The sequence below is a fragment of the Balaenoptera acutorostrata genome, chromosome 12 (genome assembly GCF_949987535.1).
Source record: "Balaenoptera acutorostrata chromosome 12, mBalAcu1.1, whole genome shotgun sequence".
In the NCBI taxonomy this organism is placed as follows: Eukaryota; Metazoa; Chordata; class Mammalia; order Artiodactyla; family Balaenopteridae; genus Balaenoptera; species Balaenoptera acutorostrata.
The window spans coordinates 92,172,679-92,200,487 of record NC_080075.1 but is presented as its reverse complement, the minus strand read 5'-3'; the positions used below and the strand labels follow the sequence as shown (position 1 = coordinate 92,200,487).

Here is a 27,809-nt window from a genome sequence, read left to right as displayed (position 1 = left end):
TCTGGTTTTATTTGTTTCTTAGTGGAGAGGTTGATCGGGGTTACTTAGTCCATGGTTCCCAGAGCAGAGGTCTTCTCGCCCTTTTCCTTCACGTATATTTTTGTTATGATTCTGTGGATGGCAGTGTCCTTAGACCATGAAAGGTATTTTTCATTGTCCTCTAACTTGGTGGTTGCTGATGAGATATCAGCTATCATCATTCACTTCTCTGAAAGTAATATTTTATCTCTTTTAGCTTCTTAAAATATATGCTGTGTGATTCTGGGTACTGTGCTTTAAACGATATGTCTAAGTGCAGATTTATTGAATTATCTTGAGTCTCTGGTGTGGTGACTCAGCCATTGTCTCTTCAGGTGATGCCTCTGTCTTATGTTTTCTCTCTTTGCTTTCTGTATCTGGGTCGATGTGGGTTGGCTTATTTCATTAGCTCTAACCTCCAAGAGTCCCCCTCTTTTTCATGTATTTCTGTCTCTCTCTTTTATCTTTGTGCTATAATCTAGGTACTTTCGCCTAGATCTGATTAATTTTTTTCTGCTGTGTATACTATGCTTCAAACCAATTTATTGAATTTTAAATTTAAATCATTCAGTTTTTCATTTCCAAACATTCTATCTGGTTCTTTTCAAATCCTCCATGTTATTCTCTCTCGTCTCTTGGTCCTGCATGTATTTTCAAACTTGTCTTTTATTGAAATATTGTCCTTCTGTGGTCTGTGCCTATAATCCCAGTATTTGAAACTCATCTCTGTTTTCTCTTATTTCACCTGGTTTTCTCTCATGATCCTTTCTGTCTTTGTTAGTTTACTTATTTTTTTGACTGCAAATGACTCCCTTTCTATGGTTTTTTTTTTTTTTGAGGAAATTCTTTAAGGACTGAGATAAAGGTGAGATTCTCCAGAGAGGATTTCCATTTTCTTCTCCCAAATTCCAGGAATGCTTCCTCTCCAAAGATACTCCAAATTAAATCAGTAGCTTGAGTTTTTTTGGACCACCCAGATAGTGTTATTTTGTGAGTTAGCTGGCTTGTGATTCAAATTCTTAATGGACTCTGCAAGGATGCAAACTTGACATCTTATTGTTTTTGAAGAAAAATCATAAGTGACAGACATCACGGTTGCTAAGAGGTAGAGAGTTTGGATTAATGCCATAACATTTTAGATTTACATTTATTACTGTGCTAATCCTGGTATGTGTGAGAATTCACTGACAAGAATGTATTCCTTTGTAGATGTTTGATTTTGTGATTGTTTTTTCAGGGTTAGTTGCTGCATGCTACACACTGACTGTGTCCCCCTGAAATTCATATGTTGAAACTGAATCCCTCATGTGATGGTGTCAACCTGAAAAAAATGCACAGTGTAAGAGCTGTGAGTTAATTTTATTCAGTGTCTCACTGAGGACTGTAGCTGGGAGACAGCCTCTCAGATGGCCCCAGGGAACTGCTCTGGAGAGGGTGGGGGAAGACGGTGTTTCTGTGATCTTGGTGAAGGAGTATGTGCACTCAAGCACCCATCGCAGAAGAAGGTTGCTGCTTGTCCCGAGGAGCAGATATCTCAGTGAATGATTTTCGTGCTTTTCTAAGCATGGAAAGATGCAAGAATCCAGGTTCATAACAAATTTCTTTTTTTTTTTTAATACATTTTAAAATTTATTTTTGGCTGTGTTGGGTCTTCGTTGCTGCATGCAGGCTCTCTCTAGTCGCGGCGAGCGGGGGCTACTCTTCGTTGCGGTGCGCGGGCTTCTCATTGCAGGGACTTGTCTTGTTGCAGAGCATGGGCTCTAGGCACATGGGCTTCAGTAGTTGTGGTGCCAGGCTCGGTAGGTGTGGCTCGCAGGCTCAGTAGTTGTGGTGCGTGGGCTTCTCATTGCAGTGGCTTTTCTTGTTGTGGCTCACGGCTCTAGAGTGCAGCCTCAGTAGTTGTGGTGCGTGGGCTCAGTAGTTGTGGCTCGTGGGCTCTAGAGCGCAGGCTCAGTAGTTGTGGCTCACGGCTCTAGAGTGCAGCCTCAGTAGTTGTGGCACGTGGGCTCAGTAGGTGTGGCTCGTGGGCTCTAGAGCGCAGGCTCAGTAGTTGTGGCTCACGGCTCTAGAGTGCAGCCTCAGTAGTTGTGGCACGTGGGCTCAGTAGGTGTGGCTCGTGGGCTCTAGAGCGCAGGCTCAGTAGTTGTGGCACATGGGCTTACCCCTTCCTCCAGGTGAGGACACAGCGAGAACACACCGTCAATGAACTGGGAAGGGGGTCCTCAGCAGACACTGAATATATCAGTGCCTTGATCTCAGACTTCCAGCCTCCAGAGCCATGAGAAACGAATGTCTGCTGTTTAAGCTCCCCCTACCCCAGTCTGTGGTGCTTTTGTTAGGGCAGCCTGAACAGACTCAGACATTGCGCATGCTGGATTCTGATTTCCTACCAGAATCTGGTCTTCACTGTTGTTTTATGACCACAAAAGAAGGTTTCAGCAAAAGCTAACTTTAAAATCCCTTTCAACTTATGTGTGATGAAAAGTTTAGTTTTACCCCCAAAATGTTTCCTTGTAAAATTGGCATGTGTTCTATCTGTGAGCAGGTGAGGAAGGAAGCTTGTGAAGCACCGACTGTCACGCCTGGGCCAAGAGCAGTAAATTCTTTCCTCTTTCTGTGGGTTGAGGCATTTTCTAATAGATCCTGTGAGACTTCTCATTTGGTAGAGAGATTTTCAGTGTTTATTTAAAATGTTTTGGACATGTGGCAGAGATATTGAGAAAGACTTTGAGGTGTTTCTCTTCCCAGATTTCTTAATGTTGATTATTATCTTCTGTAGGGAAAGGAATGTGATCCAGTTCTCTGAGCAGGGAGGGGAGGTGGGTTCCCACGTGGTCAAGACCCTCTGTTATTTTGCATTTTCCACGTACCTTCATTGCTATCAAACGGATGGGAGAGATTTGCATGTGAAGTTCAACGTGGAGAGGCATTTGGATTTCGTTTTCTCCACTACCTTTTAGATCAATGAAGTATGAAATCGGAACCCAGACTTTGGTGAATAATTTTGTCTTGATTTATACTGGTACCAGTGAGCTAGCACTTGTCAGAATGTATGTTCTGTACTTACTGAGCCATTGAACAGTTAAAATTAATTTTCACCAGCAAATAATCTTCTAATTGTGCCACCAGCAGATGAACTTTGAAGTGCAACCTGATGATACATTAACCGTCCTGGAGGGTTTCTCATGGTTGTAAAATGGTACATTGAGAAGACAAACACCATAACATCTTCCCCAATCCAATCATCATTCAAACATTTCCTACATTTTCTGGAATAAATTAATTTGAGAAGAGAAACATAATTTTTTCTCTATAAAACAAAATATTACAGGCTAATAATCACTTAAAAAATGTGTCCCGTAAAGCCTGGAATTAATGATTTCTTTTGTAGAGATAGTCATATTCACAACAAAATTTATATCAGGGCATTGTGTGTGTGTGTGTGTGTGTGTGTGTATGTGTGTAGGTGTGTGTGTATGTGTGCGTGTGTGTGTGTATGCATGTGTGTGTGTGTGTATTGTGTGTATGTGTGTGTGTGTTTCGAGAGACCCCGAAGAATTTGAATTATAGTAGGAATTTTTCCTATTTACCTTAGGAGTTTGTTGTTGAGATTCAAAGTGAAAATGCTATTTAAATCAAACCATGGCAGCTCGTTGCCACGCCAGCCTGTACTTTGACTCTCCTTACCACCCACTTGTACCCAAGGACTGGTGCATAACCGGGAAAGGGGCAAAGTGTGTGGACAGACAGGCACGCCAGAGGAAGAGGAATGTGGTCTCAGAGCCGGAAGTCCTGGGGTGAACAGAGTCCTGGCTTTTCCCATCTGGGTAGCATTTAGCAAATCAAATCACCTCGCTGAGACTCAGCTTCCTCATCAATAAAACAGGGCTAATTAGTATCTACTCCAATAGGGTGTTGTCAGAGTGAAAGGAACACAGTGCTTTGAAATGCCTGGCTTGATCTGGCGGTTGGCCTCTTTCCTTTATTCTCGGGAAGCAACAGGAGGAACATTGCACATTAGCATCTAGTCTCTGCTTCCAATTCCTGCTCCCCACACCCCCAGGGAGACCCAAGTCCAGCCAGAAATCCCCTGCAGACACCCGGTTTAAAGACTTGGGGCCACTGGATCTCTGAGGAATTACTCGTTCCCTCTTTCTGTTCTATTTCTGTGTTGTTTGGAAGGCAACATTGAAACAATAAATAACATTTTGTGGGTTTTTTTTTGATCTTTTTATGCCTTAATTTCTGTATTTATTTATGCCGTTCGTTTCCATTTAATGAGAGTAAGTTGTCTCATTTGGGGGATTAATGTTCGTCATCAAATATGGAATTTGGGAACTTAAGACTAAAATACCTATTTGAAGGTGAGCAAAGGGGGCCTGGAAGGGAGCTGTAAGCCGAGGGGGTGATTTGGAGATTTGCAGGCTCTTTGGTTCACATAGTTTTCGAAGGTTTGAATTGGCTGCCACATTTTATAATGGGGGTGCTCATGTTATATGAAATTTTGGTTTCCATTTAAAAAATAGAGGATTTTCGGGACTTCCGTGGTTGCACAGTGGTTAAGAATCTGCCTGCCAATGCAGGGGACACGGGTTCGATCCCTGGTCCGGGAAGATCCCACATGCCATGGAGCAACTAAGCCTGTGCACCACAACTTCTGAAGCCCGTGCGCCTAGAGCCCGCGCACCGCAACGAAGAGTAGCCCCTGCTCGCAGCAACTAGAGAAAGCCCATGCACAGCAACAAAGACCCAATGCAGCCAAAAATAAATAAATTAAAAAAAAAAAACCAGTGTAGTTAAAAAAAAAACAAAATAATAAAAAATAGAGGATTTTTATTGTTTAAAAGGACTTAGTTTTATTTATTTATTTATTTATTATTATTATTTTTTTGCTGTGTCGGGTCTTAGTTGTGACATGCGGGATCTTCCATTGTGGTGCGTGAGCTCAGTAGTTGTGGTGCGAGGGCTTAGCTGTCCTGCAGCATGTGGGATCTTAGTTCCCCGACCAGGGATCGAACCTGCGTGCCCTGCATTGGAAGGTGGATTTTTTACCACTGGACCACCAACTAAGTCCCAAGGACTTAGTTTTTAGTTGCCTGCATTTCCACAGCAAAACAGTGCCCTGCAATTATGAGCACCTCCACTAGCCACAGTCCCCACCATTCCCTAATACCACCCTTTGCAAGCATCGTCATTTACTTGCCCAGCCTCTGTAGGCATCTGAGCTTGTGACTCTTGACTGTATATTAAGTACTTAAAAATGTCTTTTTCCTTTCATCTACCGACTCTTAGCCAATCCTTCTCTGACTGTTGCTAAAACCATTGTCAAGAACAATCTCAAATACATTAAAAAATTGTTTTAAATCAGGAAGAAACCCTAACACGTATAAATCTTAACATATTATTTATTATCATTAAAAATATCTGTTCTGTTTTTGAGGCACATGGAAGGCTCTTTAAAAGTCCCCAAGGGTCACAAATTCTAATGGCGGGGCTCATACATATTTTATTCCAGTGGCTCTTTTCCAGCATTCAGTGTTGGCAGAATGGGGACAGTGATGGCATTCTGTGAGACAGGAAGGGACAGCGCAGGTGAGAGGGAGCTGGGCGAGGTGTCTGGGACTCTGCCTTTGGCCAGTGGTGGGCCCTGGAGCCGTTAGTGACCCAGTAGAGTTCTCTTTGATTGGTCTCCAAGGTTCCTCTTTGATTAATAGTGTTGTATGAGGAAAAGCAATGCCACTGAAGGCCAGTTTTCCTGGGTGATGCCCACGGTAGCCAGTGTGAACATTTTCCTGCAATGTCATTGCTAGTGTATATTGATGTGAGCATTTATGGTATTCTAGATTTTAGTTTTAAGTTGCTGTGGAGTGGCATATTGTACTGCCGAAAAGGAGTCATCTCTAAAGAGGCTCAAATTTTCTATCTAAATATTTACCTTCTAATTAGGTTTTTCTTTCTTTTGCAGTTATTTTAATATAGGTCCCAGCAAACCTGCAATGATGAGAAAGTTGAAGGAAGTGTTCACTACTAACTACTAAAGATTGGATAAATTGGATGATTTGGTAAAAATTAAAATGTCAATATTGAATAATTGAAGTTCGATAAAAACAGCATTTTGTAGGGAATGCCTATAAAGGCATGCTGCTCTTGAAGCCGGAAGTTGCTGTGCAAGCTTGTTCTGTTTGTCAGAGCACTTAAGTCACTAAGATGATGGAAGTCGGTAAGAACGTTTGAAGACCATGGTTAGGGAGAGACTCATCTTTGAGATGCAGAGTGCTAGCATTTATTAAGACTTTTTACTCCTCTTTTGTTTTGGGGATTTGGAAAGACAGGTGACAGGAAAAGTTATTTTAAGTTACATGATGTTGAAGCTAATTATAATGTTAAATTTAAAGATTTGCTCTGTGTTCTCAACATTTTTGTACTTGATAGACATTTGAAAGCCTACAAGATGGAATCTTCCATCACCCTGTTCACATCACTTGAGTCTTAGCAAAACAACAACAACAACAAAACAACCCAAATTTCATATGTAAGTTAAAAGAGATCCACCTTTTAAATAAGCAACAAAAATCAGGTTTGAGCGAGATAGCCTGATGATGATATTTAGAATGCAAGTTGATTTCTACTTTTTAATTTTGTAAATGGACTTTTTGTGGAGTGTTTCGAAAGTGAGCTGTTTTTAGAGTATCTACTTCTCTAAGTGGTGGTTTTGCTATTAAGTTCTCTCCTCTATGGAAAGGAGATGAGAATGTGTCTTAGAGGATTGTTGTGAGGATTACATGATAAACTATACATAACGTACTAGCACTAGATAAGTGTCGGTTCTCGTCCCCCATGTCTTAAAGAAGCAGGGCCTCTCTGTGTCCTTGAACTCCACCCGGTGCTCCAGTAAAGGGCAGTCTAGCAGCTCTTGCATCGCCCACAGGTACCAGCCTGCAGAAGCATTTAGCTGTTTCCTTTGCCTCTGTACTTTAAGGCTGTGTGATGAATCAAATCAAATTTATTACCTACCCACCTTAGACTGTAACTTGCCAGGGGCAGGAGGGCGAGTTTCCAACAAGAAAGCAATTCTGGCAGTCGTTGAATTTCAGGGCTACTACCTTAACAAATAGAGAGGAAATGGAATATGATTGTCCTTAACACCTAAGTCCCTGCATCCCCCTCTCCTGGTGGGGCGGGAGTGGGATTGAAAACAATTCTGAAGAGTACCCCTCGAGAGACTCTGTTCAAGTTTGAGTCTATGTTTATCCTTTGTACATGTCAATGATTTAAAAACATTAGACATGATTATAAGGTAACATTTAGCATTTTAGGACAGGAAGGGAACTTCTAGGTTATCTTATCAAAACTCCCAGTTTTCTAGTTGAGGATGCGGTGATGGGAGGGCTTACGAGGGTACCAGCATTGAAATGCCCTCAGGGGCCTCATCCTCCCAGGGTCGGTACTAGATTGCCCTGCACTCATACTAATGAGCCTATAGTTGCCCAAAGAGTTTTTTAATTGTTCTTTTGAAATTTACACTCTTTTCATTAAAACAATCTGATTTTACAGTCGTTCTTGCTGAGAAAAATGTCCAAAATGCTGTGCAGAAAAGCTCAGTGAGGAAAGTGAAGATCATTCACAATCCTACCTCCCAAAGATGAGCACTCTGCATTTTGCCATGTCCATTTCCAGTTGTTTTTCTCTGGACAAGTCGCAAATATCTGTCTATCTATCTATCTATCATCTTCACAGATACACACATATATACAATACATGCATTGATATGTATATATTTACAAAAATGGAATCCATCAACACGTACTATTTTCTTTTTCTTTTTTTTTAAACTTTTATTTTATATTGGAGTACAGTTGCTTAACAATGTTGTGATAGTTTCAGGTATACAGCAAAGTGATTTACATACTATTTTCGTATCTGCTTTTTATTAACTATGTATCATGACAGTTTAACATAGTAAAGGATCTTATGCCACATGATTTTTAGTGGCTGCAAAATATTCCATCACGTGACTCTATGATAATTATTTAACCCATTCTCTGTCAACAGACCTTACATCCTTCTTCTTTTTCATTATTGTAACTAGGCATTGGGATGGACCCTGATAGAGCCATCATGATTGTTTATAAAGAAGTGGAGTTACACGCACAATTTTTACCTCTTTAATATTTACTTCCAGAAAGTTTCTAAGAACATGTGTTGCTTCCAGTGGTGCCTGGGAATGCCATCACTGCCCTCGGGTGCTGTGGGGTACTGCACAGTGTGGAGGCCTGCAAGGAGCCTGATGGTCACTACCCTGGCCCCCTCTCCTCTGGTGGCAGAAGTGACTCCCTAAAAGTGGCTTGTGATGACTGCTGCTTGCTGTGTAGTATCTTCGTGGACATTCATCTGTGATGTAGCCATCAATGAATGAAATGAGGCCACCACCAGGAGCTTTGACCGGGACACAAGCTGTGGTCCAACAAATCTGCTGGTCCCGTGAGGAGCCCATGAGAGCAGCCTGCAGTTTAGATCTGTGTCCTGCTGTCCCATATGAGGATGTAGAGCTGCCAGTCACGGGGCTGAAGTTCGTCAGTCACTTTAGTGGGTGCCTCTCTTTTGTCCTCCATACTGCTCACGTAACTACTAACTTAAACTCTCTTTGTCACCTCTCACTACTCACTACCGCTTACTAAACCACGTTTTAGCTGCTTTGTGGTTTGTGGGGACATACCCATGATTCGGGAGATAATATAATACTTAATGAGCTAAAAGACTTGTCTTTTTAAAAATTTATTTATTTATTTATTTATTTTTGGCTGCATTGGGTCTTCGTTGCTGCACGCGGGCTTTCCTCTAGTTGTGGTGAGCGGGGACTACTCTTCGTTGTGGTGCGTGGGCTTCTCATTGCGGTGGCTTCTCTTGTTGCGGAGCATGGGCTCTAGGCGCGTGGGCTTCAGTAGTTGTGGCACGTGGGCTCAGTAGTTGTGGCTCACGGGCTCTAGAGCGCAGGCTCAGTAGTTGTGGCTCACGGGCTTAGCTGCTCCGCGGCATGTGGGATCTTCCTGGACCAGGGCTCAAACCCGTGTCCCCTGCACTGGCAGGTGGATTCTTAACCACTGCACCCCCAGGGAAGTCCGGGGGAGCAGGTCTTAATATCTGCCACTTAAAAGATGAATCCAGAGTTCAAGACAGGTTAAGTGACGTGTACAGAGTTAGGCAGCTAGTTAGTAACAGAACTTGGTGTAAAACTAGAGATGAATCCGGGATCCCCCCACCCCCTTCCTTGGGGAAAGCCTCATTACTGCACTGTACAACCTGTGCATATTAAATGGGTTTCTTCTGTTTAACTCACAGAACTAAATTCCGTGAATTATTTCTGGTGGATACATGAGCGCTCACCTTACAGAAAGAGCCGCACTTTGTGCGGTGGCGTGGGACAGACCGGTCGATGCCGCACCGCGTCGGCTCAGCGCGGGCTCTGCTGGGGGACCGGAAGCAGAGGGTCAGCGCCACGGGGCACTGGTTCTCCAGGATCTGTGCAGAGGGCTGTGGGAACCGATGCCCCGTAGGATGCGCTGCAGGAGGGGGACCTGGCCCTCCGCAGCGCCACCTCATTCTAGGACAGTGGAGAACAGCTTTGCAAGGACTAAAATCTCCCCAGGCCTTGTGGGGTGTCGAGGCCACGGGCAGCCCCTGCTGCACCTGCTCCAGCCGGCTCGGTGCGTTCACACACTGCGCCTTAAGGATGCTTATAGCAGCATGTTCTTTTTTTTAGTAATTACAAAAACCTGGGAGCCACGTGAATGTCCATCAGTAGAGGAACGGTTGACTGATTCATGACTTGTCATTACTGTGATTAGATCTATAGGTATTGATCTGAAATAATACCTCTTGGAATGTTGCTGGGATTAAATGAGATGGTGCTGGGCATATTGAAAGAGCTCAGTAAATAGTTGAAATTAATACTCATACTGCCTTTAAGTCTGGGTAGCTCACCCTATCAGAATTTGAGATCCATGAATGCTACCGATTTGAATACCAGTGCAAACTCTTAGAAACACTAAATATACTATACTGTAAGCTTTGGCCAAGTCCAAATGTTCAATGTTTAGGTGTTTTACTAAGTTATTCCGCCTTATTTTGTGATAGGAACACAGAGTAGAAGTACCTAGCTTTTTGTGGAGTACTCTTTCACAGAATTTCCGTTTTTGTCAAAATATATTAGTGGGAAAATTGAAGACACTGCTCAAGAGACCTTGATTCAGTAAAGAAATTTACTTAAAGTTAATTAGAATGCCATAATAATATACTTCATATAACCATAGAAATGACTTATAAAATGCTTCAATATAATGAATTTGGAATTACGTTTCATTAAACGGAGGGGCAAGGAAAATTAGACTCGAAAACAGTGCTCTTGGGATCTTGAGTTTCCATGACCGTGTCACGTTGATTTAATGAGAAAAATGTCCTTGCTCTCAGTTTAATTCAAGGAGTTCTGTTCCTACATCTTAGAGTTTGGGTGTGTAATGTCAAATTGTATAAATTTAGGCAGAATTTAGAAGACCTCCCCTGTCCTTTTCTTACAGTTCTAGGAACAAATGAGCCCCAATTCAATATTTTTTTTGCCCATGAGGACTGTTTTCTGATTCTGTCCTTTCAGTGCATTCATCCTGGTAAATAGCATACTAATGGTAAAACAACTAAACCACTAATTTAGACCTTATTTGTCTCAAGTTGTCATGGAAGAGAAGGAAGTGAGTCCCTGAGGTGAATTTTCCGAATAACGGCAGTTACTGATGATTCTAACAAAAAAGAATTTTAAAATTAACTTTTCATATAAATGTCTATAGCGTGTTTTATGTGATTCCCTATCTGATTGAAAAGCAAGGGGAATGAAATTTAACTGTGTTTTGACTCAAGATTTGGCTGAGGTACTTTGCACTGACTGAGCCGATACACAAGTCCATAGTATTCTCTCAGTGGCCTTGCCATTGGCTCTCCTTTTGAACGGTCCTGAACACATTTTTGGAAGTTTCTGTTTCTGTTAAGAAAATTACTATATAATTCATGCTTGTCGTAGCGAAATGAGAAAATGTATGTAATTTAAAAGGAAACACATAATCCTATCAGCCAGAGATTAGCCACCATGTTTTTCTATATGCTTCTAACCTATGTGGACATATATGCATATATATGCAGTTGACCCTTGAACAATGCAGAAGTTAGGAGCACTGACCCCCTGCACAGCTGAAAATCCATGTATAACTTTTCACACTTTTAAAACTCAAGTACTAATAGCCTACTGTTGACTGGAAGCCTTACAGATAACAGAAACAGTTGATAACATACTTTGTGTGTTATTTGTATTACATACTGTATTCTTGCAGTAAAGTAAGATAGAGAAAAGGAAATGCTGTCAAGAAAGTCATAAGGAAGAGAAAATACATTTAGAGTACTGTACTGTATTTATTGATACTGTATGCTTATGTCACCTGTTTACATGAATCGTCTGTCAGTACAGTCAATATTGTCTTAATATGATGCAAAACACTGTAGATGTTATACATGTTACTAACACCAGACATCAAAATGAAAAGATAATATGAAAAGGAAATTCATATTTATTTACATGTGTAACGATTCATGCATTGATAATGAAGAAGCAGCAATATGATTGCTCTATGGTGGCCTGGCTTATACACTAAAGAATAAATTGTTATAAAAATTTTATGTCACACATTATTACAGTCATATTCATAATACAGTATTGGAAATATTGTTGCATTAAAAAAACCCACTTCCCTGTGATGATAGGCTGATATGCAATTTCTCCGATTATGAGAGAGAAAGGCCTATGTACGGTAATGTAATTTTTTGAAAGCAAAGTTGCATCAATAAAAACAGAAAGAAAGCTAACACATTATTAATTTTATATTAAATATCACACACCTTATGCCTATATAAGGATAGACTAGTATCTACATATATTTTATGCATTCGTGACATACCTTTTTATTGTTTTGATGTTTCTAGGCTATGAAGTTTATGAGTTTTTTCAAAATGTCACAGATGTCCAAAAAATTCTCCAATATATTTATTAAAAAATTTGCATATAAATGGACCCATGCAGTTCAAATCTGTGTTGTTCAATGGTCACACGTATATACTTCTTACTTTACAAATATATTAATTTAAGCACAAATGAGAGCATATTCTATGTATTATTTTTTACAAATCCCCTTTTACTTAACAATGAATCATGAAATCTTAATATGTCAACAAATATGCTCCTATAATAATTTTTAGTGGATTCAGAGTATTCTATTAAGTGATATATACCATATTTTTTTAGCTTTATTGAGGTGTAATTGACAAAAGTGTAAGATATTTAAAGTGCACAGTGTGATGATTTGATGTATGTATACATTGTGAAAGGATTCCCTCCACCCATCAAGTTAATTGACACATCACCTCACATACTTATCTCTCTCTCTTTGTCTCTCTTTTGTGAGAACACTTAAGTTCTACTCTCTTAGCAAATTTCAGTTACGCAATGTGATGTTATCGATTACAGTCACCATGTTATACATTAGATCCTCAGACCTTATTCATCTTATAACTGAAAGTTTGTACCTTTGTACCGATCTCTTCCTATTTCCCCCACCCCCAGCCCTGGCAGTCATTTTTCTACTCTCTGTTTCCACTTTCTGCCACCTGCCCCCCAGATTCCACATATAAGTGACACCATGCAGTATTTGTCTTTCTTTGGTTTATTTTACTTAGTATAATGTCCTCCAGTTTCACCCATGTGTTGCACATGGCAGACTTTTCTTCTTTTCTATGGCTGAATAATATTCCCCTGTATGGATACAACATACTTTCTTTATCCATCCATCCACTGGTAGACACTTAGGTTGTTTCCATACCTTAACCATTGTGAATAATGCATCAGTGAGTACTAACTGGAGTACATAGATCTCTTCAAGAAAATGGTTTCATTTCCTTGTGATATATACCCATAAGTGGGATTGCTGGGTCATATGGTAGTTCCAGTTTTAAGTTTTTGAGGAACCTCCACACTGTTCTCCACAGTGGCTGCACCAGTCTACATTCGCACCAACAGTGCAGGAGGGCTCCCTTTTCTCCACGTCCTCACCAACACTTGTTATTTGTTGTCTTTTTGGTGATAGCCATTCTGATAGGTGTGAGGTGATATCTCACAGTGGTTTTGATTTGCATTTCCCTGATGACGAGTGATGCTGAGCAGCTTTTCTTGTACCTTTTGGCAAGTTGTATGTCTTCTTTGGAAAAATGTCTCTTCAGGTCCTTTGCCCATTTTTTTTTTTTTAAGTTTTATTTATTTATTTATTTATTTATGGCTGTGTTGGGTCTTCGTTTCTGTGCGAGGGCTTTCTCTAGTTGCGGCGAGCGGGGGCCACTCTTCATCGCGGTGCGCGGGCCTCTCACTATCGCGGCCTCTCTTGTTGCGGAGCACAGGCTCCAGACACGCAGGCTCAGTAATTGTGGCTCACGGGCCTAGTTGCTCCGCGGCATGTGGGATCTTCCCAGACCAGGGCTCGAACCCGTGTCCTCTGCATTGGCAGGCAGATTCTCAACCACTGCGCCACCAGGGAAGCGCCCCTTTGCCCATTTTTAAACTAGGTTCTTTGTTTTTGTTTTTTGCCATTGAGTTGTATGAGTTCCTTGTATATTTCGGATATTAACTCCTTATCAGATACAAGGTTTGCAAATATTTTCTTTCAGTAGGTTGCCTTTTCATTTTGTTGCTGGTTTCCTTTGCTGAGTGGAAGCTTTTCATGTATTAAGTTTGATGTAGTCCCAATTGCTTATTTTTGCTTTTGTTACATCTGCTTTTGATGTCAAATCCAAAAAAATCATTGCCAAGTTCAATGCCAAGAAGCTTACTTACTCCCTATATTTTCTAGGAGTTTTATGGTTTCAGGTCTTATGTGCAAGTCTTTAATCCATTTTGAGTTGATTTTTGTGTTTAGTGTAAGACAGGGGTCCAGTTTCACTCTTCTGCATGTGGCTGTCCAGTTTTTCCAGCATCATTTATTGAAGAGACTATTCTCTCCTCATTGTATATTCTTGGATCCTTTTTGGAATATTAACTGACTGTATACACATGGGTTTATTTCTGGGCTTTCTATTCTGTCCCATTGGTCTCTTGGTTTGTTTTTATGCCAACACCATACTATTTTGATTATATAAAGATATATTTACAGATTATATTTATAGATTATAAATGCCTCCATCTTTGTTCTTCTTTTTAAAGATAGCTTTGGCTAATCAGGATCTTTTGTGGGTAAGCTGATAATGGGGGAGAGAATAAGAAGAATTGTTTAGAACGATCTTAAGTGGATGAGAAAAGATAATTAGAGTAATAATAGCTGCCTCTGGATTTGCCTATTCTGGACATTTCATATAAATAGAATCATACAATATATGGTCTTTTGCATGTGACTTCTTAGACTTAGCATAATGTTTTCAAGGTTTATCTATGTTGTAGTGTGTATTGATTTTTTATTCCTTTCTATGGCTGAAGAGCATTCCATTGTATGAATAGACCACATTTTATTTATCTATTCCACATCTGACAGACATTTGGGCTTTTTTGTTTACAGCTGCGCTGGTGGGTGGGAACTGGTCCTCTGTCTCATTCTTGAAGTGATTTCTTTCCTTGTCATCTGAAACCCTGCTCTCTTCTTATTCCCTCCAGTTGTTTCTCCTAAATTTTTTCTGGTGGCGTCAGTGTCATTGTCTGTCCTTGGAGTCCCCACTTCCCTCCAGGTGCTACCCTGGTTCCTTCCCTCTTCTCACTCGGGCAGCGTACCGGCCTCATCATCCACCATCATCCTTGTGCCCAAGGCACCCAGGCCTCTCTCTAGCACAGGATCCACATCTCTGTCTACAGGGCACTGTCACTTGGATGTCCCAAGGATACCTCAGATTCAGCATGTCCACGTTTGAACTCATTGGCCTCTTCCTGCAAACCCAGTTGTTATTTTGTGTTCCTTTTTTCAGAGAATGGAGCTGTACACTCAACTCCTAAAACCAGAAACCTAGATAATCATCTTAGCTTTTACTTTTCCCAGGACCCCCCTCCCGCCCCCGTCCCTCCTGTGCCTCCTCTCAAGCCCATTCAGTTACTGAGCCCCATTCTTGCTGAGGGCGCCCAGAGCTGCTCCTAGAAAGAGTCGTGTGCCTTCCACCTGGTCTTCCTGCACCCAGCCCATCCCTTTCCAGTTGGATCTCATCAATTCCCTGGTTCAGACACTTCCTCAAGGCATGCCTCTTTTCTCCAAGGGGATGGGGTCTGCACTGCTAACGGCGGACGTGAAGGCCCTCCTTGATCTGGCCCTGGCTTTCTTCTTCAGCCCCGCCTCTCACTACTCCTCCCTCTATGTCCAGTGTCTAGTCTAGACTTTTCCGTTTCCCAAAGACCTTGTATCCATGGGGATGTATCCAAAGTCCTCTACCAGGGTTGTGTGTATGCTGTTCCTCCTGCCTCATTTAACATGTCTTCCCATCCTCAACGGACTGACTCCTTCTTATAAATCAGGTCTCCACCTAGAGGCCGCTTGCACCAGGAAGCCTGCTTTGTGTCGCTGTGAGGATCGAGTGCGCCCCGTGCCACCACAGAGCCCTCATCACAGAGCTGCGTGCGCTTGTCTCCTTGTTTACGGATCGCTCGTCCAGTGGTCTGTGTCCCCATGCCTCCCAGCCCTCCGAGGCCAGGTGTGATGCCGGTCTTGCTCGCCTTTGCGTCTCTAACACTTAGCACAGTTCCTCCCATGGAGGGGTGTCCTCGCAAATAGGGCTGAAATAAATGAATGGAACGATGACCGAGTGCCTTCCGGGGGTCCGCAGCCGGGCAGAATTGGGGCAGGTACTCTCCTCTCCTTGGGTTGGTTTTATTTGTGACCCTGCTTCCGAGTGGGGACTCCTGGGATGGCCAGCAGGCCCCATAGACCGCGTGGCTGTCTGCCGCTGTGGGATGGTTTCTCTGGGGGGCCAGCAAATGTGGACTCACTCAGAGCATCAGTGCCAACCTGTAAATCCATCGTCAGCGGGGAGCTGACATCCATTCTCCGCGGAGCGGGGCACGTAAATCAGCTATGGGCCTATCTATCTATCTATCTATTTATTTATTTCTGGCTGTGTTGGGTCTTCGTTTCTGTGCGAGGGCTTTCTCTAATTGCGGCGAGCGGGGGCCACTCTTCATCGCGGTGCGCGGGCCTCTCACTATCGCAGCCTCTCTTGTTGCGGAGCACAGGCTCAGTAGTTGTGGCTCACGGGCCTAGTTGCTCCGCGGCATGTGGGATCCTCCCAGACCAGGGCTCGAACCCGCGTCCCCTGCATTGGCAGGCGGATTCCCAACCACTGCGCCACCAGGGAAGCCCAATGGGCCTTTTTTATTTGACGTTTTGTGTGAAAAGGGCCGTGTGGATGTTCACGGAGGGCTGTCGGAGGAGGAGGATAGGGCAGAAGGAGTAACAGCACAGATCACAACCACTGCTGTCAGCTGGGCTCTGAACTCACTGCAGGCGCCTTGCTGAGCACCGGAGAGCGAGTCCTCTCACTTTGTGTTACTCATATTGCGAGCAGACCTGTAGCATAGGCACTACTTTTTTTTTTTTTTACCTTTTTCCTTTAGCCAAATTTTATTTTATTTTTGTATTTTTTATGGAAGTGTAGTTGATTTACAATATTGTGTTAGTTTCAGGTGTACAGAAACGTGATTCAGTTATACATATTTTCTTCAGATTGTTTTCCATTATAAGTTATTACAAAATATTGCATATTGTTCCCTGTATTATACAGTAAATCCTTGTTGCTGATCTATTCTACGTATGGTAGTTTGTGTCTGTTAATCCCAAACTCCTAATTTATCCTCCCCCTGCCTTCCCTTTTGGGAACCGTAGTTTGTTTTCTATGTCTGTGCGTCTGTTTCTGTTCTGTGTATAGATTCATGTGTATATTTCTTTTTTAGATTCCACAGACAAGTAACCTTATGTAATATTTGTCTTTCTCTGTCTGACTTACTACATATACACCACTTGGATCTGCGTTGCATGCACGGAGAAACAGGTTTAGGGAAGCGAGACAACTTGACCAAGGTCACACAGTGAGAAAGTGACGGAGCCAGTCCTGGAATCGCGGATGACTCAAAATAGGCTCCTAAATGGTATACTGGTGTAGGTTCAAATCTCCATTTTGCCAAAAACTATAATAAAATATTTTTTGTTGGCTTATCATGGCCAGGACACTTGATAGCTGTGTGTTCTTGGGAAGATTATACAACGTCTCTGATTCTTTGTTACCTGGATATTTTGCCTGGTGATTTTGAGGATTAGTTATGAATGCATATAAAGGTCTGAGTGCAGTGCCTGACACATAGTAGGCATTCAGTAAACCATAGGCGCTACTTGGGGAAACACACCTTTGGTAGCCTTGAGCGTCTTCCATCACTGAGGTAGATTTGGTTCAATTACCCTGGACCCTTGTTAAAGAGCTCTAAAGCCCATTAAGTCCTGCCTCTCAGGGCAGGTGAATGACACGAGTCTTGAAACTGTCATCACCATCAGACAGTAACAGAAAAGCACGTTTGCTTGGTACTTCTTTGGAGATTATTATGTGGAGTACAGGGGAAAAAGTCCAAAAGCATGCATTTAATTGCTGGAGTCATTTAATTAGGCAGGTGATATCAGGGTTAATGAATCATTAACATGTAAAAAAGCAATTAGTTCATTGTTTCCATAATTTTATGCAATCAAGCAGAAAACTGCTTCTTAGGGTAGCTGTACCGTAATAGAATTTTGCAGAGGATAATTTCTGTTGTTTTGTTTTCAAACTAGGTCTGCAAATTCATGGTAGTTGTTGATATTCATGGCATTGATTTTGTCACTATTAGTACGCAAGTATATATAATTTTATATATAGTATGACAGTAGGGTAACAATGGATGTAGGTGTGCATTGCCACAATCCTCAGTGAACTCACTTTTTCTGGGATTCTTTCCAGAGTATCAGAGCTGTTTCTCACTTGTCATTCATTCATTCATTCTTCATTCATATTCATGAAATACTTATCAAACTGCTACCATTGTTCAGGCACTGGGAATACTTTGTTGAACATGACAAACAAGATCCCTGCTCTCAGGAGGCTTACACTCTACAAGGAGGAATCAATAATAAGCAAATAAATAAACACAAAAGTATTAGGTAATATCAAGTGCTGTGGTGAACATACATCAAGGCGTGTGATCATCAGGGAAGTCCTCTCTGAGGAGCTGGCATCCAAGTTGACTTCTTAATGCAAGAGGGAGCAAGCCGTGCAAAGATCTGGGAGAACATTCCAGGGTCAAGGTCTTGTGCTTGCGGGAACAAGCTTGGTGCTTAAAGAGCTGGAAAAAGGCAGGCATGCGGGGTGGTGTGGGGAGGGAAGAGGGCAGAGAGGCAGCGGTGCCAGGCACATGGCCGCGTGGGCTAGCTGAGGAGTGGGGACCTACTGGAAATGTGGGTCTTTCCACCACTGGGGCCTTAAGTCAGAGAGTGATCGTGTCCTGATTTGTGTTTACAAAGGCTCCTCCACTTGCTGTGAAGAAAGGACTGTGGGGGTGGGGAGATGAGTTAGGGGAGGGAGGGGGAGGCTTGGCCAGCGGGGTGGCAGGAACGGGATGGCCCAGGGTGCAGTTTTGAGGTAGAACTGAGAGATGGGCTCATGGCTTAGTTGTGGGTGTCAGGGAAGAGAGCACCCACCGGTGTCTCCCAGGCTTGGTAGTTGAACAAGTGGGTCTAGGGTAGTGCCATGTCCCGAGATGGGGTGTCTGGGGATGAGCAGTTGGCTGTGGGTAAAATCAGCAATTCTCTTCGGGCTGTAATCCAACTGAGATGCCGAAATCGTCTCTCTCTCCCTCCCACCCCCGCCCGGCCCGGATTCTGCGTGTCTGTGTGTGTTGGGAGACTCTCATATTTACTAGACTGTGTATTTATCGTTTGTGATAGGTATGGCATTGTGCCTTTTATAAAATGTTATCTCATAAAAGCCCTGCAAGGTGTATCGTCCCCATTCCCAAGTTAATAAATTGTAGCTCAAAGGTGAAATGCTTCTCCAAAGCCACACAGGTAGTAAGGGGTTGGGCTGGAGTTTGAACCCTGGTCTGTCCGATCCCGGAGGCTGTGGTTTCTCCTCTCCCAGGCCGCCCCCCAGATTTGTTCTGCTCCCTCCGTGACTGAGGCGTTCCATGCTTACAGCGAGATGCTGGGGCAGCTTCTCCACAGCGCCTCCGTCTTTCCCCTCTCACTCCCCTCGTCCCCTTCAGAAGCCAAGGTGACACTGCTCCCGGCTCCTCACTTAAAACACAGCGCTGGGAAAGCCTGCCTTCTCTGTTAGCGGGCTGTGCGGCTTGCTGCTGCGCTCGTGGTGAGCCCCGAGGGTACTGGTTGGGTGTTATTCTTGGGGAAGGAGCCGCTGTCAGTGACTTCGACTCAACTTGGGATAATTCAGTGGAACTGCGCCAACATCAGAGGTTGGCTGGCCTGTCTGTATGTGACCGGGCGGCCTGGCAGGTCAGGGAGGTGCAGGGAGGCCGGTGGGAGGCCCGGGCGGAAGCCCTCTGCCGCGGGGCCCTCCCTTCCAGGCCAGGGGCAGGGGCCAGGCCAGCCCTGACGTGAGGAGGGGGGACACGGGGCTGGCGGGGGCCAGGCCTCGGGGACTCTTTGCTGCCTGGGTGTCTGGGCCCCGGTGGGTGTGAGGCCGACGTCGAATGGGGCCCCAGAGCTGGCTCAGCCGCTCAGGTTGGGTTCACAGGAAAGAGAAGAGAAGGGTCAGAACACGCTGGGAAGGCGTCCCCGCCTGCCAGGACATCCCGGCTTGAACCCCACGGCCTGCGTTAGAAGCCCCCGTGCCGTCTCGGGGCCCCAGCGGAGGTCACCCGGGCTGTGGGGGCATCCTCAGCGTGAGCCACTCGGCCCCGTGCCGGGCGCCTTCAGCGGGGACCTCGCCGCCCCCTGGGCCGCACAGCCCTTCAGCGCAGCGGCCCGCATCGCCCGGGCTGGACTCCTGGCCACCGCCCGGCTCGGAGCCCAGCGCTCCCGGTCCGCTCCCGGGTGCCCCCTGCGGTCTCTTAGCGAGGCTGCCCCCCACCCTTTACCTGGGTTTTGGGTCGAATGCTGTGCCTACTGTTGGTATTTAACAAGCGTTTGTTAGCTTGAACTCAATTCTGAGGCTTCTTTTTTCTTTTTTTCAGATCAAGCCGGTGGTACCTTGTGACATACGCGTGCCTTCCAGGGGGCGAGCGTTCCATCGTTTATCCCGACAAATCACGTGAGTACGCGGGGTGGTGGGGTGAGAAACCGCCGCTTGTCGAGCTGCTTAAAGACGTTGCGCCCCCTTCTCCCCCCTCCTCTTCCTCCCCCTTCTCTCTCTGACGCCCACCCTTCCTCCCGGGAGCCTCCTGTATGATTCAGCCTTTCAGGTGATGCATGTTCTTCCCTTGTGAACCTTGATTTTGGAGAAGCAATGCCGTTGTCCTGCCGCGGCTGCGGCTTCACGTGGGGTGGAAACGCACAGTTTAGTCTTAGCTTTTTATTTATTTTTGCTAACCTAGCCATTGCAGCTGCTGGATGGTGAAAGGAAACGCAGAAGTTATGTTTCCACCAAAGCCCCTTGGCGGGGGACACGGGCTGTCTGATGCTCACCGCGCCCTGGTCAAGGTTGCCTGGGGGCTGGCTGCCCCGGGAAGCGGCTGGTGGGGCGGGTGTAGGGGTGCCAGGGGACTCTGTCCCGGTTAATCGGGACCCCTCTGTGGGCCGGCCTGCGCTATGCTTGGGGTTGTAGAAGGAGAACACGCTTGACTCAGGTCAAACATTGGTTCAAATCCCGCTTTTCACCTTGTCGGCTTTGTGACCTGCACACGCTTCCTCTCTCTGAATTGGCGTCCTCATTTGTAAACAGGATGGTGATGTGCACCTGCGAAGTCCCAGGAAACCCCGCCCAGTGCTCGTTAAGGGGCAGGAGTTCTCCAAATGGCAGCCATTTCCTCCCAGTCCTTCATATGTTGTGCCGTTTTGGTATTTTAGGGATGAAAATCCCTGACTTGAAGTTCCAGAGGGCACCTTCCCTCTTACCCGGTTCTGTTCCCAACGGAAGGAATTTCAGTGAGCTTCCAGGGTCCTGGCTCTATGTCTGAGGGGCGGCAGCACAGGCCAGTCCCAGCCTTGGGTAGCAGAGAGCCCACATTCCGGCGAGTCATCCTTCACGGCCCTGCTGACCAGCCAAGGGCTGGGGGCCCAGGAGGCTGGGAACCCCCTGCCAGACACAGCGGAGCCCCCGGCTGGGAAGCCCAAGGACGGAGCAAGCATGACCTGCTTATTAGCTAAGCTGTTCCTTTCACTTACCTTCCAAAACCCAACCGTCGTTTCTTTAAAATGCTTTTCCTTAGGCCTCTGCAAGGAAGCCGCTCACACGTCTGAGATCCTTCCACTGTGCCTTTTATACGTCTGAGAGCTGTTCTGAGATCACGAGAGGCACAGTATTTCTAAACTTTATGAAGGACATCTCTTTCTGGAGAATGGATAGAAATCTCAGGGAACATTATTGGCTTATGGGTCCTGTCTGGCAAAGACACGTATCACTAGACATACATTTTTTGGGGGGAGCCTGACCCACGCTGTCAATGGTTCTCACTTATTTTGACAGACTTTTGTTTTCTGTTGTAAACCAGTTATTCTTAAGGCATGTGCTCTATTCTTTATATGGTGTGCTAGAAACTCCACTAGATGGACCCAAATATCCGTCCAAATGCAAGGCCTTTTCTCCCAAGGGAAGACCTGATCATGTTTGCTTGGAGACCTGGTAACTTAAAAACAAACAGAAAATAGTTACGATGGCTTTCAGAGTTTTTGATGTTCGAGGAGAAAGGTGTTGTGACCCTTCCCGGTAAGCCAGGAGCTGGGGTAGAGGGAGTGGGGGGTTGCTGAGTGTGAGTTCTGTAGCAGCTGGATGGTGGAGAGAGAAGCTGTTCCCCCTGACTGTCTGCGTGTCCTCAGAATTCAGCTGGTCGAGACCACGTTCAGGGGAAGCCGCCAGCCTGGAGGTGGAGGCTCAGGTCTGTGTCCTGATCTGTCATTAACTAAGCTGTGTGCTACGGTAAGTGGCATCTACTGCCACTGCCACCACCGTCACCGCGTCACCTGGCAAAATCCATTCCTAGATCCAAGTGCTGTTTCCTACTTTGAAAAATTCAAAACATTTCCTGTTTAAAAAATTTAAAGTATGTCTTACTTAAAATATTTAAAATATTACATATTAAAAATTAATGAGCACATTGGGAGGTGTATTGGCAAAGTTGTTTAATGCCTTTAACCTCTCATATCAAAGTAATTTTTAAAAATTAACTATTTTTTATGGCCAGAGTAGCTTACACCCATGGTAAATATATCGTTTTAAAAGGTATACATTAAAAGTAAATCTTCTTAAAAAAAAAAATAGTAAATCTTCTGCCCACTTTATATCCCCAGAGGCAACTGTTAAAAGTTTCTGGAGTGTCCTTGTAAGACAGGCTTTGCATATTCAAGGATTTAGAGGCTTATGTATGCTGCAAGCATTGCTGTGTATCTTCCTTTTTCTTTCACCACAGAATTTAATATGGTTTCTTATTAGCACATATAGATACGTTGTGCTTTTAAAAATGGCTACCTAGTATTACAAAAGTGGTCTGTACATAATTAACAATGATGGGCTTTCACTGTGTGTCCAGGGGCTGTGCGTGTCCATTACCTCTCTGTCACAGACTTTCTAGGGAAACAATGTTTGGGTGTATTTCTTGGCGTTGGTCATCCATCTACCTGGATCGTCAGGTGGAAGACGGGCTGTCTGATGCTCAAACAGCATAGACCTAAAATCTGACAGAGCGAGAAGGGTCTAGTTCATTCTCCAGCTCAACCGCAAAACTTATGGGGATATGTTAAGTCCATCACTCCCTCTAAACTTGAAATTTCCTAATTTCTTTATTGTTAACATTTCTTTCTTTATCGTTAACAATTTAAAAAATCCTTTCCTCCGTATTTACATGCTTAGTATAAAAAAGTGGACATCTAGAAATGTGTTAAGAATAAAATAAAAATCACTTGTTATCCTTCCCCTCAGATTCAGCCACTGTTAACTTTGAGGGCCGCTTACTTTTAGTTCTCTCTGTACTTGCTGTTGTGTTTTTTTACAGCATTAATTGTATTTGATCATTTTCCCCCTAAATACAAATTCTGCATAAACAATTTTAAATGGCTGCATTAGTTATTATTGTATGGCTGTGCTATGATTTATTTAACCATTCCTCTGCACTTGGACATTTAGGTTGTTTTTATATTTTGGTTTTTGTAAATACAGGCATACTTTCTACTTCGTTTTATTGCGCTCCGCTTTCTTGTGTTTTGCAGATAATGCTTTTTTTCTTTTACAAATTGAAGGTTTGTGGCTGCCCTCTGTTGTCAGATGATAGTAAACATTTTTTTTTTTAGCAATAAAGTATTTTAAATTAACGTACGTACATTGTTTTTATAGACTACAGTATGGTGTAAAAACGTAACTTCTCTATGCACTGAGAAACCAAAAACTTTGTGTGACTCGCTTTGTTGCTGTGGTCTGGGGCCAAACCCGCGATGTCTCTGAGGTTTGCCTGTGACCCTGCGAGAGACGTTTTCACAGGTTCACATATACGTGCCCACGTTTCCGTGGGTTGGATTTCAGGGAGTGGACAGACTGTGTCAGTGGTTCCTGGTCCCACATGTCTCCGTGTCTGTGTCCCCAAGTCGCCCTTCAGGAAGATCGTGCTCACTTTTACCCACGTCAACAGTGTAAATGTGTGTGTGTATCAGCCTGCAAGGGCTGCCAGAATCTGCGGGGGACACAATTCAGTCCATAGCAGTGTGCTTATTTCCTCGCACTCAGCGTGAGAATCTGTATTAAATATCTTAAAAATGTAGACAAAAACACAACATGGCCTTGTCTCCACATTTATTTCTTGTATTATTAGCCGTCTGTGTTTGGAGAGACTTTTTTGGCGTGCACCATTTAGGAACACGGGTAGGTGGAAACTTTGCAGCAAATCTTCAGGGTAGCGGTAACATCACAGACGAGCTGTGCTACAACTTGCACAGAATGCCCCTTTCGAGGTTTGTTTTGGGGCAGAGGCTTTAAGTGTGGAGAAAGGTGGCCTCTGGGGTGATGGCAAGCCTCCTTCCACAGCGCCTTAGCTGAGAAACCTGATTCTTTTTGTTGTGCACAAATGTGTTAACTTAAAATTTATATTTACTCTGAAACAAGAGATGTATTTCTCCAATTTTAAATTATTTACATTTAAGGAAAAACAACAGCAATAAAACAACAGTAATCATAAATAACAAAGTAACAGATTGAAAGCCAGCACCTTAAAGTTGAGCTCCTGTATTGTTAAATGCTATCCATGACTTTTAGACTTAAAGAAATAGCCTCATATTTTACAATATTTTAATAAGAGTTTGAAACTGTTGCTAAGTGGCTTTGACTCTAATGCCAGAGAACTAGCAGCTTTGCCCTGGGTTTTGTGCGGACCCCAGCCGTGTCCCCAGCCCCAGCCCATAGAAATAAGAAAACAAACCCACCAGGACCACAGGGAAGCTGCCTTAAACTGCGGGAGTGAAACCAGCGGTTTCTATTATCCTTCCAGAGGATTGCACGTTGTTTCCTCTGGGACCCCCTCTTGGCTCCACGGAGGGGACAGTAGCTGCATTTTTAACGCCAGATTTCCCCGTTTGTTTTCCACATGGACACAGTTTTCTTCCATGTTACCCGTTGTCACGGAGGCGTATTTTTTAAAGAGTAGAGTTCAGTCCTGTTCATCGGGGTGTCTTCTATCCCATGAGGCCGTGTCGCCAGCGTTTCTGGCCCCTCCCTGGCTCTGAGCGCTAGGGGCTCGGGGACTGTCCTCCGTGGGGTGGCGTGTGGGCCACCAGGGGCTGCTCAGGGCTCTGTAGTTGGGTATCTTTCGCGGATTCCCAGTGCTTTCCCCCAAAGTGTGAGGCCCTAACGAAGGCTTTTCCTTTGGTTCCTGCAGTGTTTTCACAAATGGAAGATTATTTATTCCACCTGTAAAGATTGTGATACCCAAATTCAGCCTGACGGGGTGGAACTGAGTGCTGGCCACGATCGGAGAGAAGGTCTTTCCTCTGGGAGGCGTTCGAAAGTAAGGCTCTGGCCCAGCTCTGGGGACCCAGAAGGAGGGCTCGTTCTGTGCTTTTCAGTGAGAATTTCCTGCCTGGCCAACAAGGTCTGAAATGATTCCTCGTGAGCTCTGATTTTAATTCTTCAGGCAGACAATAGTTCTGCAGTCTTTGGGCCATACTTATTTTTGACAAATTCATTCATTCATTCATTCATTCATTCAACAAAGCTTAGCGAGCATCTGCCTCACCCTCGGCCTGGTGAATACAGCTAACAAGGCTGAGATGTGGTCACCCCAGTCCCCCGGGGCCCCCGTGCCCCTGCCGGGCGGCCAGTGATTAACATTCAGTGAGATGCTCAGGTGACGTCATGAGGCCTCTTGGGCGGGAGAATTCGGGGAGCCTCGCAGGGGAGCTGGCGTCCGAGTGGTGACGGGGCCCGTCACGGGGGGGTGGAGCCCTTGGATGGAGGAGGTGGTGTGCTGCGCTGGCCAAGCAGTGTTGGGGGCCCCACTGGCCTGGACCCCGAATTTGCAGTGGGACACGCTGCAGGGCTGTGGTTTCCTCTGACGCTCGGCAGCCTGGGACGAGGGAGGGGAAGATGGATAGACTCGTCCCTGGCCGAGGGTGGGAAGGACCAGCAGGGGAGGGGGTCGGTGTGCGAGTGACTCTAGGGAGGGCCCGGTGGTCTCAGACCCCGGCCTGGCGGTTGGAGGAGGGCGGGAGGGAGGGAGTGGGGAGCGGCAAGGCTGCAGGCTGTAGCGGGAGGTGAAGAAGACCTGGCCTTGGGAACACACGGGGTGACGAGAAGGTCCGGGTCTCGCCACGGGAGTGGGTGGGAAAGCGCAGGAGGACACAGACCTTTAAAGCTGAGAAGTCGGGTGATGTGGAGTGAGGCCGAAGGACCATTAGAAGCGTCGTCCTTACGGACAGTGGTGGTCCCAGGCGGCTGGCGCTGGGGAGGAAGAGCAAAAGCATTCAGCCCCTTCTCACTTCTGTGTCAATTAACTCTTTCTTGGGGGTGAATTAAAACATAAAAGATCTACTGACAGTCAAGAGTTGTGATACCAGCAATGAAAGCGGATGTGTCTGCTAGTGAGCAGGACATAACTGTCGGGACATTTGGAGCAATGGGATACTCGCTAGCCTAGTGAGGGTGGTGAATAACAGTGAACACCAGTGTTCCAGGAGGACAGCTGTTTACGTAGTAGAAAGTACTGTAAGTGCCCAAGTGACTTCAGGATGCAGTTATAAATATTAGTGTTTTACCCTTAAAGAAATAGGGGCAATTGTCTGGAGCAGATAGACTCGTGCATATTTTTGGAAGAAGCCAGAAACAGCAGTGGAATTAATCATAAGTATCATGTATAAAATCACAAGTATCACATAGTGCTGAAAGGAAGAGATAAAATCTTCGTAAGGGAGAAGCAAGCAAGGAAATAGGATATTTAGAGGGAAAATAGGACACTAGATCAATAAGCTTATTTCTTTTTTTCCCTGGACTTAAATTAGTTCTCTGTGGCTGAGTTTAGAAAAAGTACAGAGCTTGGAAATAAAAGAAATGCTTAGAAAGTACAAATATTCAATAGTAAGCTTGAAAGGGTGATGTAATATGCACATTACAGGTTTTTTTTTTGTTATCAACGTACATGTTATCTTTGAACGGAGCCTACAGCTGATAGTCAACATATGTTTGAAAAGTCATTTGTATTTATCTGTATTTATCATTCCTTAGATAATGTTAATATGCTTCAGTGGAGGTTTCTACTATACCTTTTTCTTGTGTCCGTTAGAGACTTAGCCAAGTTCTCAGCGGTATTAAAATTAGTTGATTTATTGGATAGTTTTGAACTTTCTGGGATATATAGATATTCCAGAGAAACCGTTAAGATTCTGTGTGGGTCTCTGTGTGAGAGATTATTGCTGATCTTGGTGTTAGAAAAATCTGTTTTTCACAGACGTGTGTTGCGTGCTGATTGCACGGTGGGCACCACGCCTCACATGGGAGGCCCAGCCTGGTCCGCTCACCCCCATTGAGCTTGTGGCCCTGCAGGGAAGGCAGAATCAAGCAGAATCACAGTGGAGGGCAGAGTGTGTAGGAGAGGAGCACACCCAGGCGTGGAGCCCAGTCTAGGAATAGCCCAGAAGAAGAGGTTCGCCTTGAGAGCAGCGGATGAGCAGAGGTCGGGGTGTGCTGGGCTTGGGAGGAGATGCTGGTGCACCCCTGAAAGCGGGCACCCCCCAGATCTGCACCCCGGGTGCTTCTCTCGCCTCACCCTGGTCCAGCCCTGGTTGGGAAATGCAGTGTTATGGGTGATGCCTGGCCGTGAGGCTGGCCAGACGCGGTTCCGGAAAGGAGAGGCGTTAGCACGGGGAGGAATTGAGGAGGAAAGAGGGTGAATTTCCCACGTCCCGCAGCCCTGGGCTCTGTCCGCCTGGCAGAGCTCTCTACCTGCTGGAAGAGAAGGGTGGTGAGCGGTCCCTGCCAGGTTCTGAGACTCTGAGATACAACCGTTTCCACCCTGAAGCTTTGATTCAGTCCGCGTTTGTCGGGCACAGGCTGGGCAGCGGTGGCGAGCCTAA

General features: G+C 44.8%; 1 protein-coding gene across 1 annotated transcript in view; it reads left to right on the top strand.

The window, feature by feature from the left end:
- The window catches only part of DCDC2C (doublecortin domain containing 2C), a 102,541-nt gene that overhangs the window by 3,505 nt on the left and 71,227 nt on the right, over positions 1–27,809 (top strand). Inside the window, 3 exon segments of the mRNA XM_057557909.1 lie at positions 5,984–6,035; positions 20,279–20,355; positions 25,121–25,249. Of these exon segments, the coding sequence (XP_057413892.1) occupies positions 5,984–6,035; positions 20,279–20,355; positions 25,121–25,249 (258 nt within the window).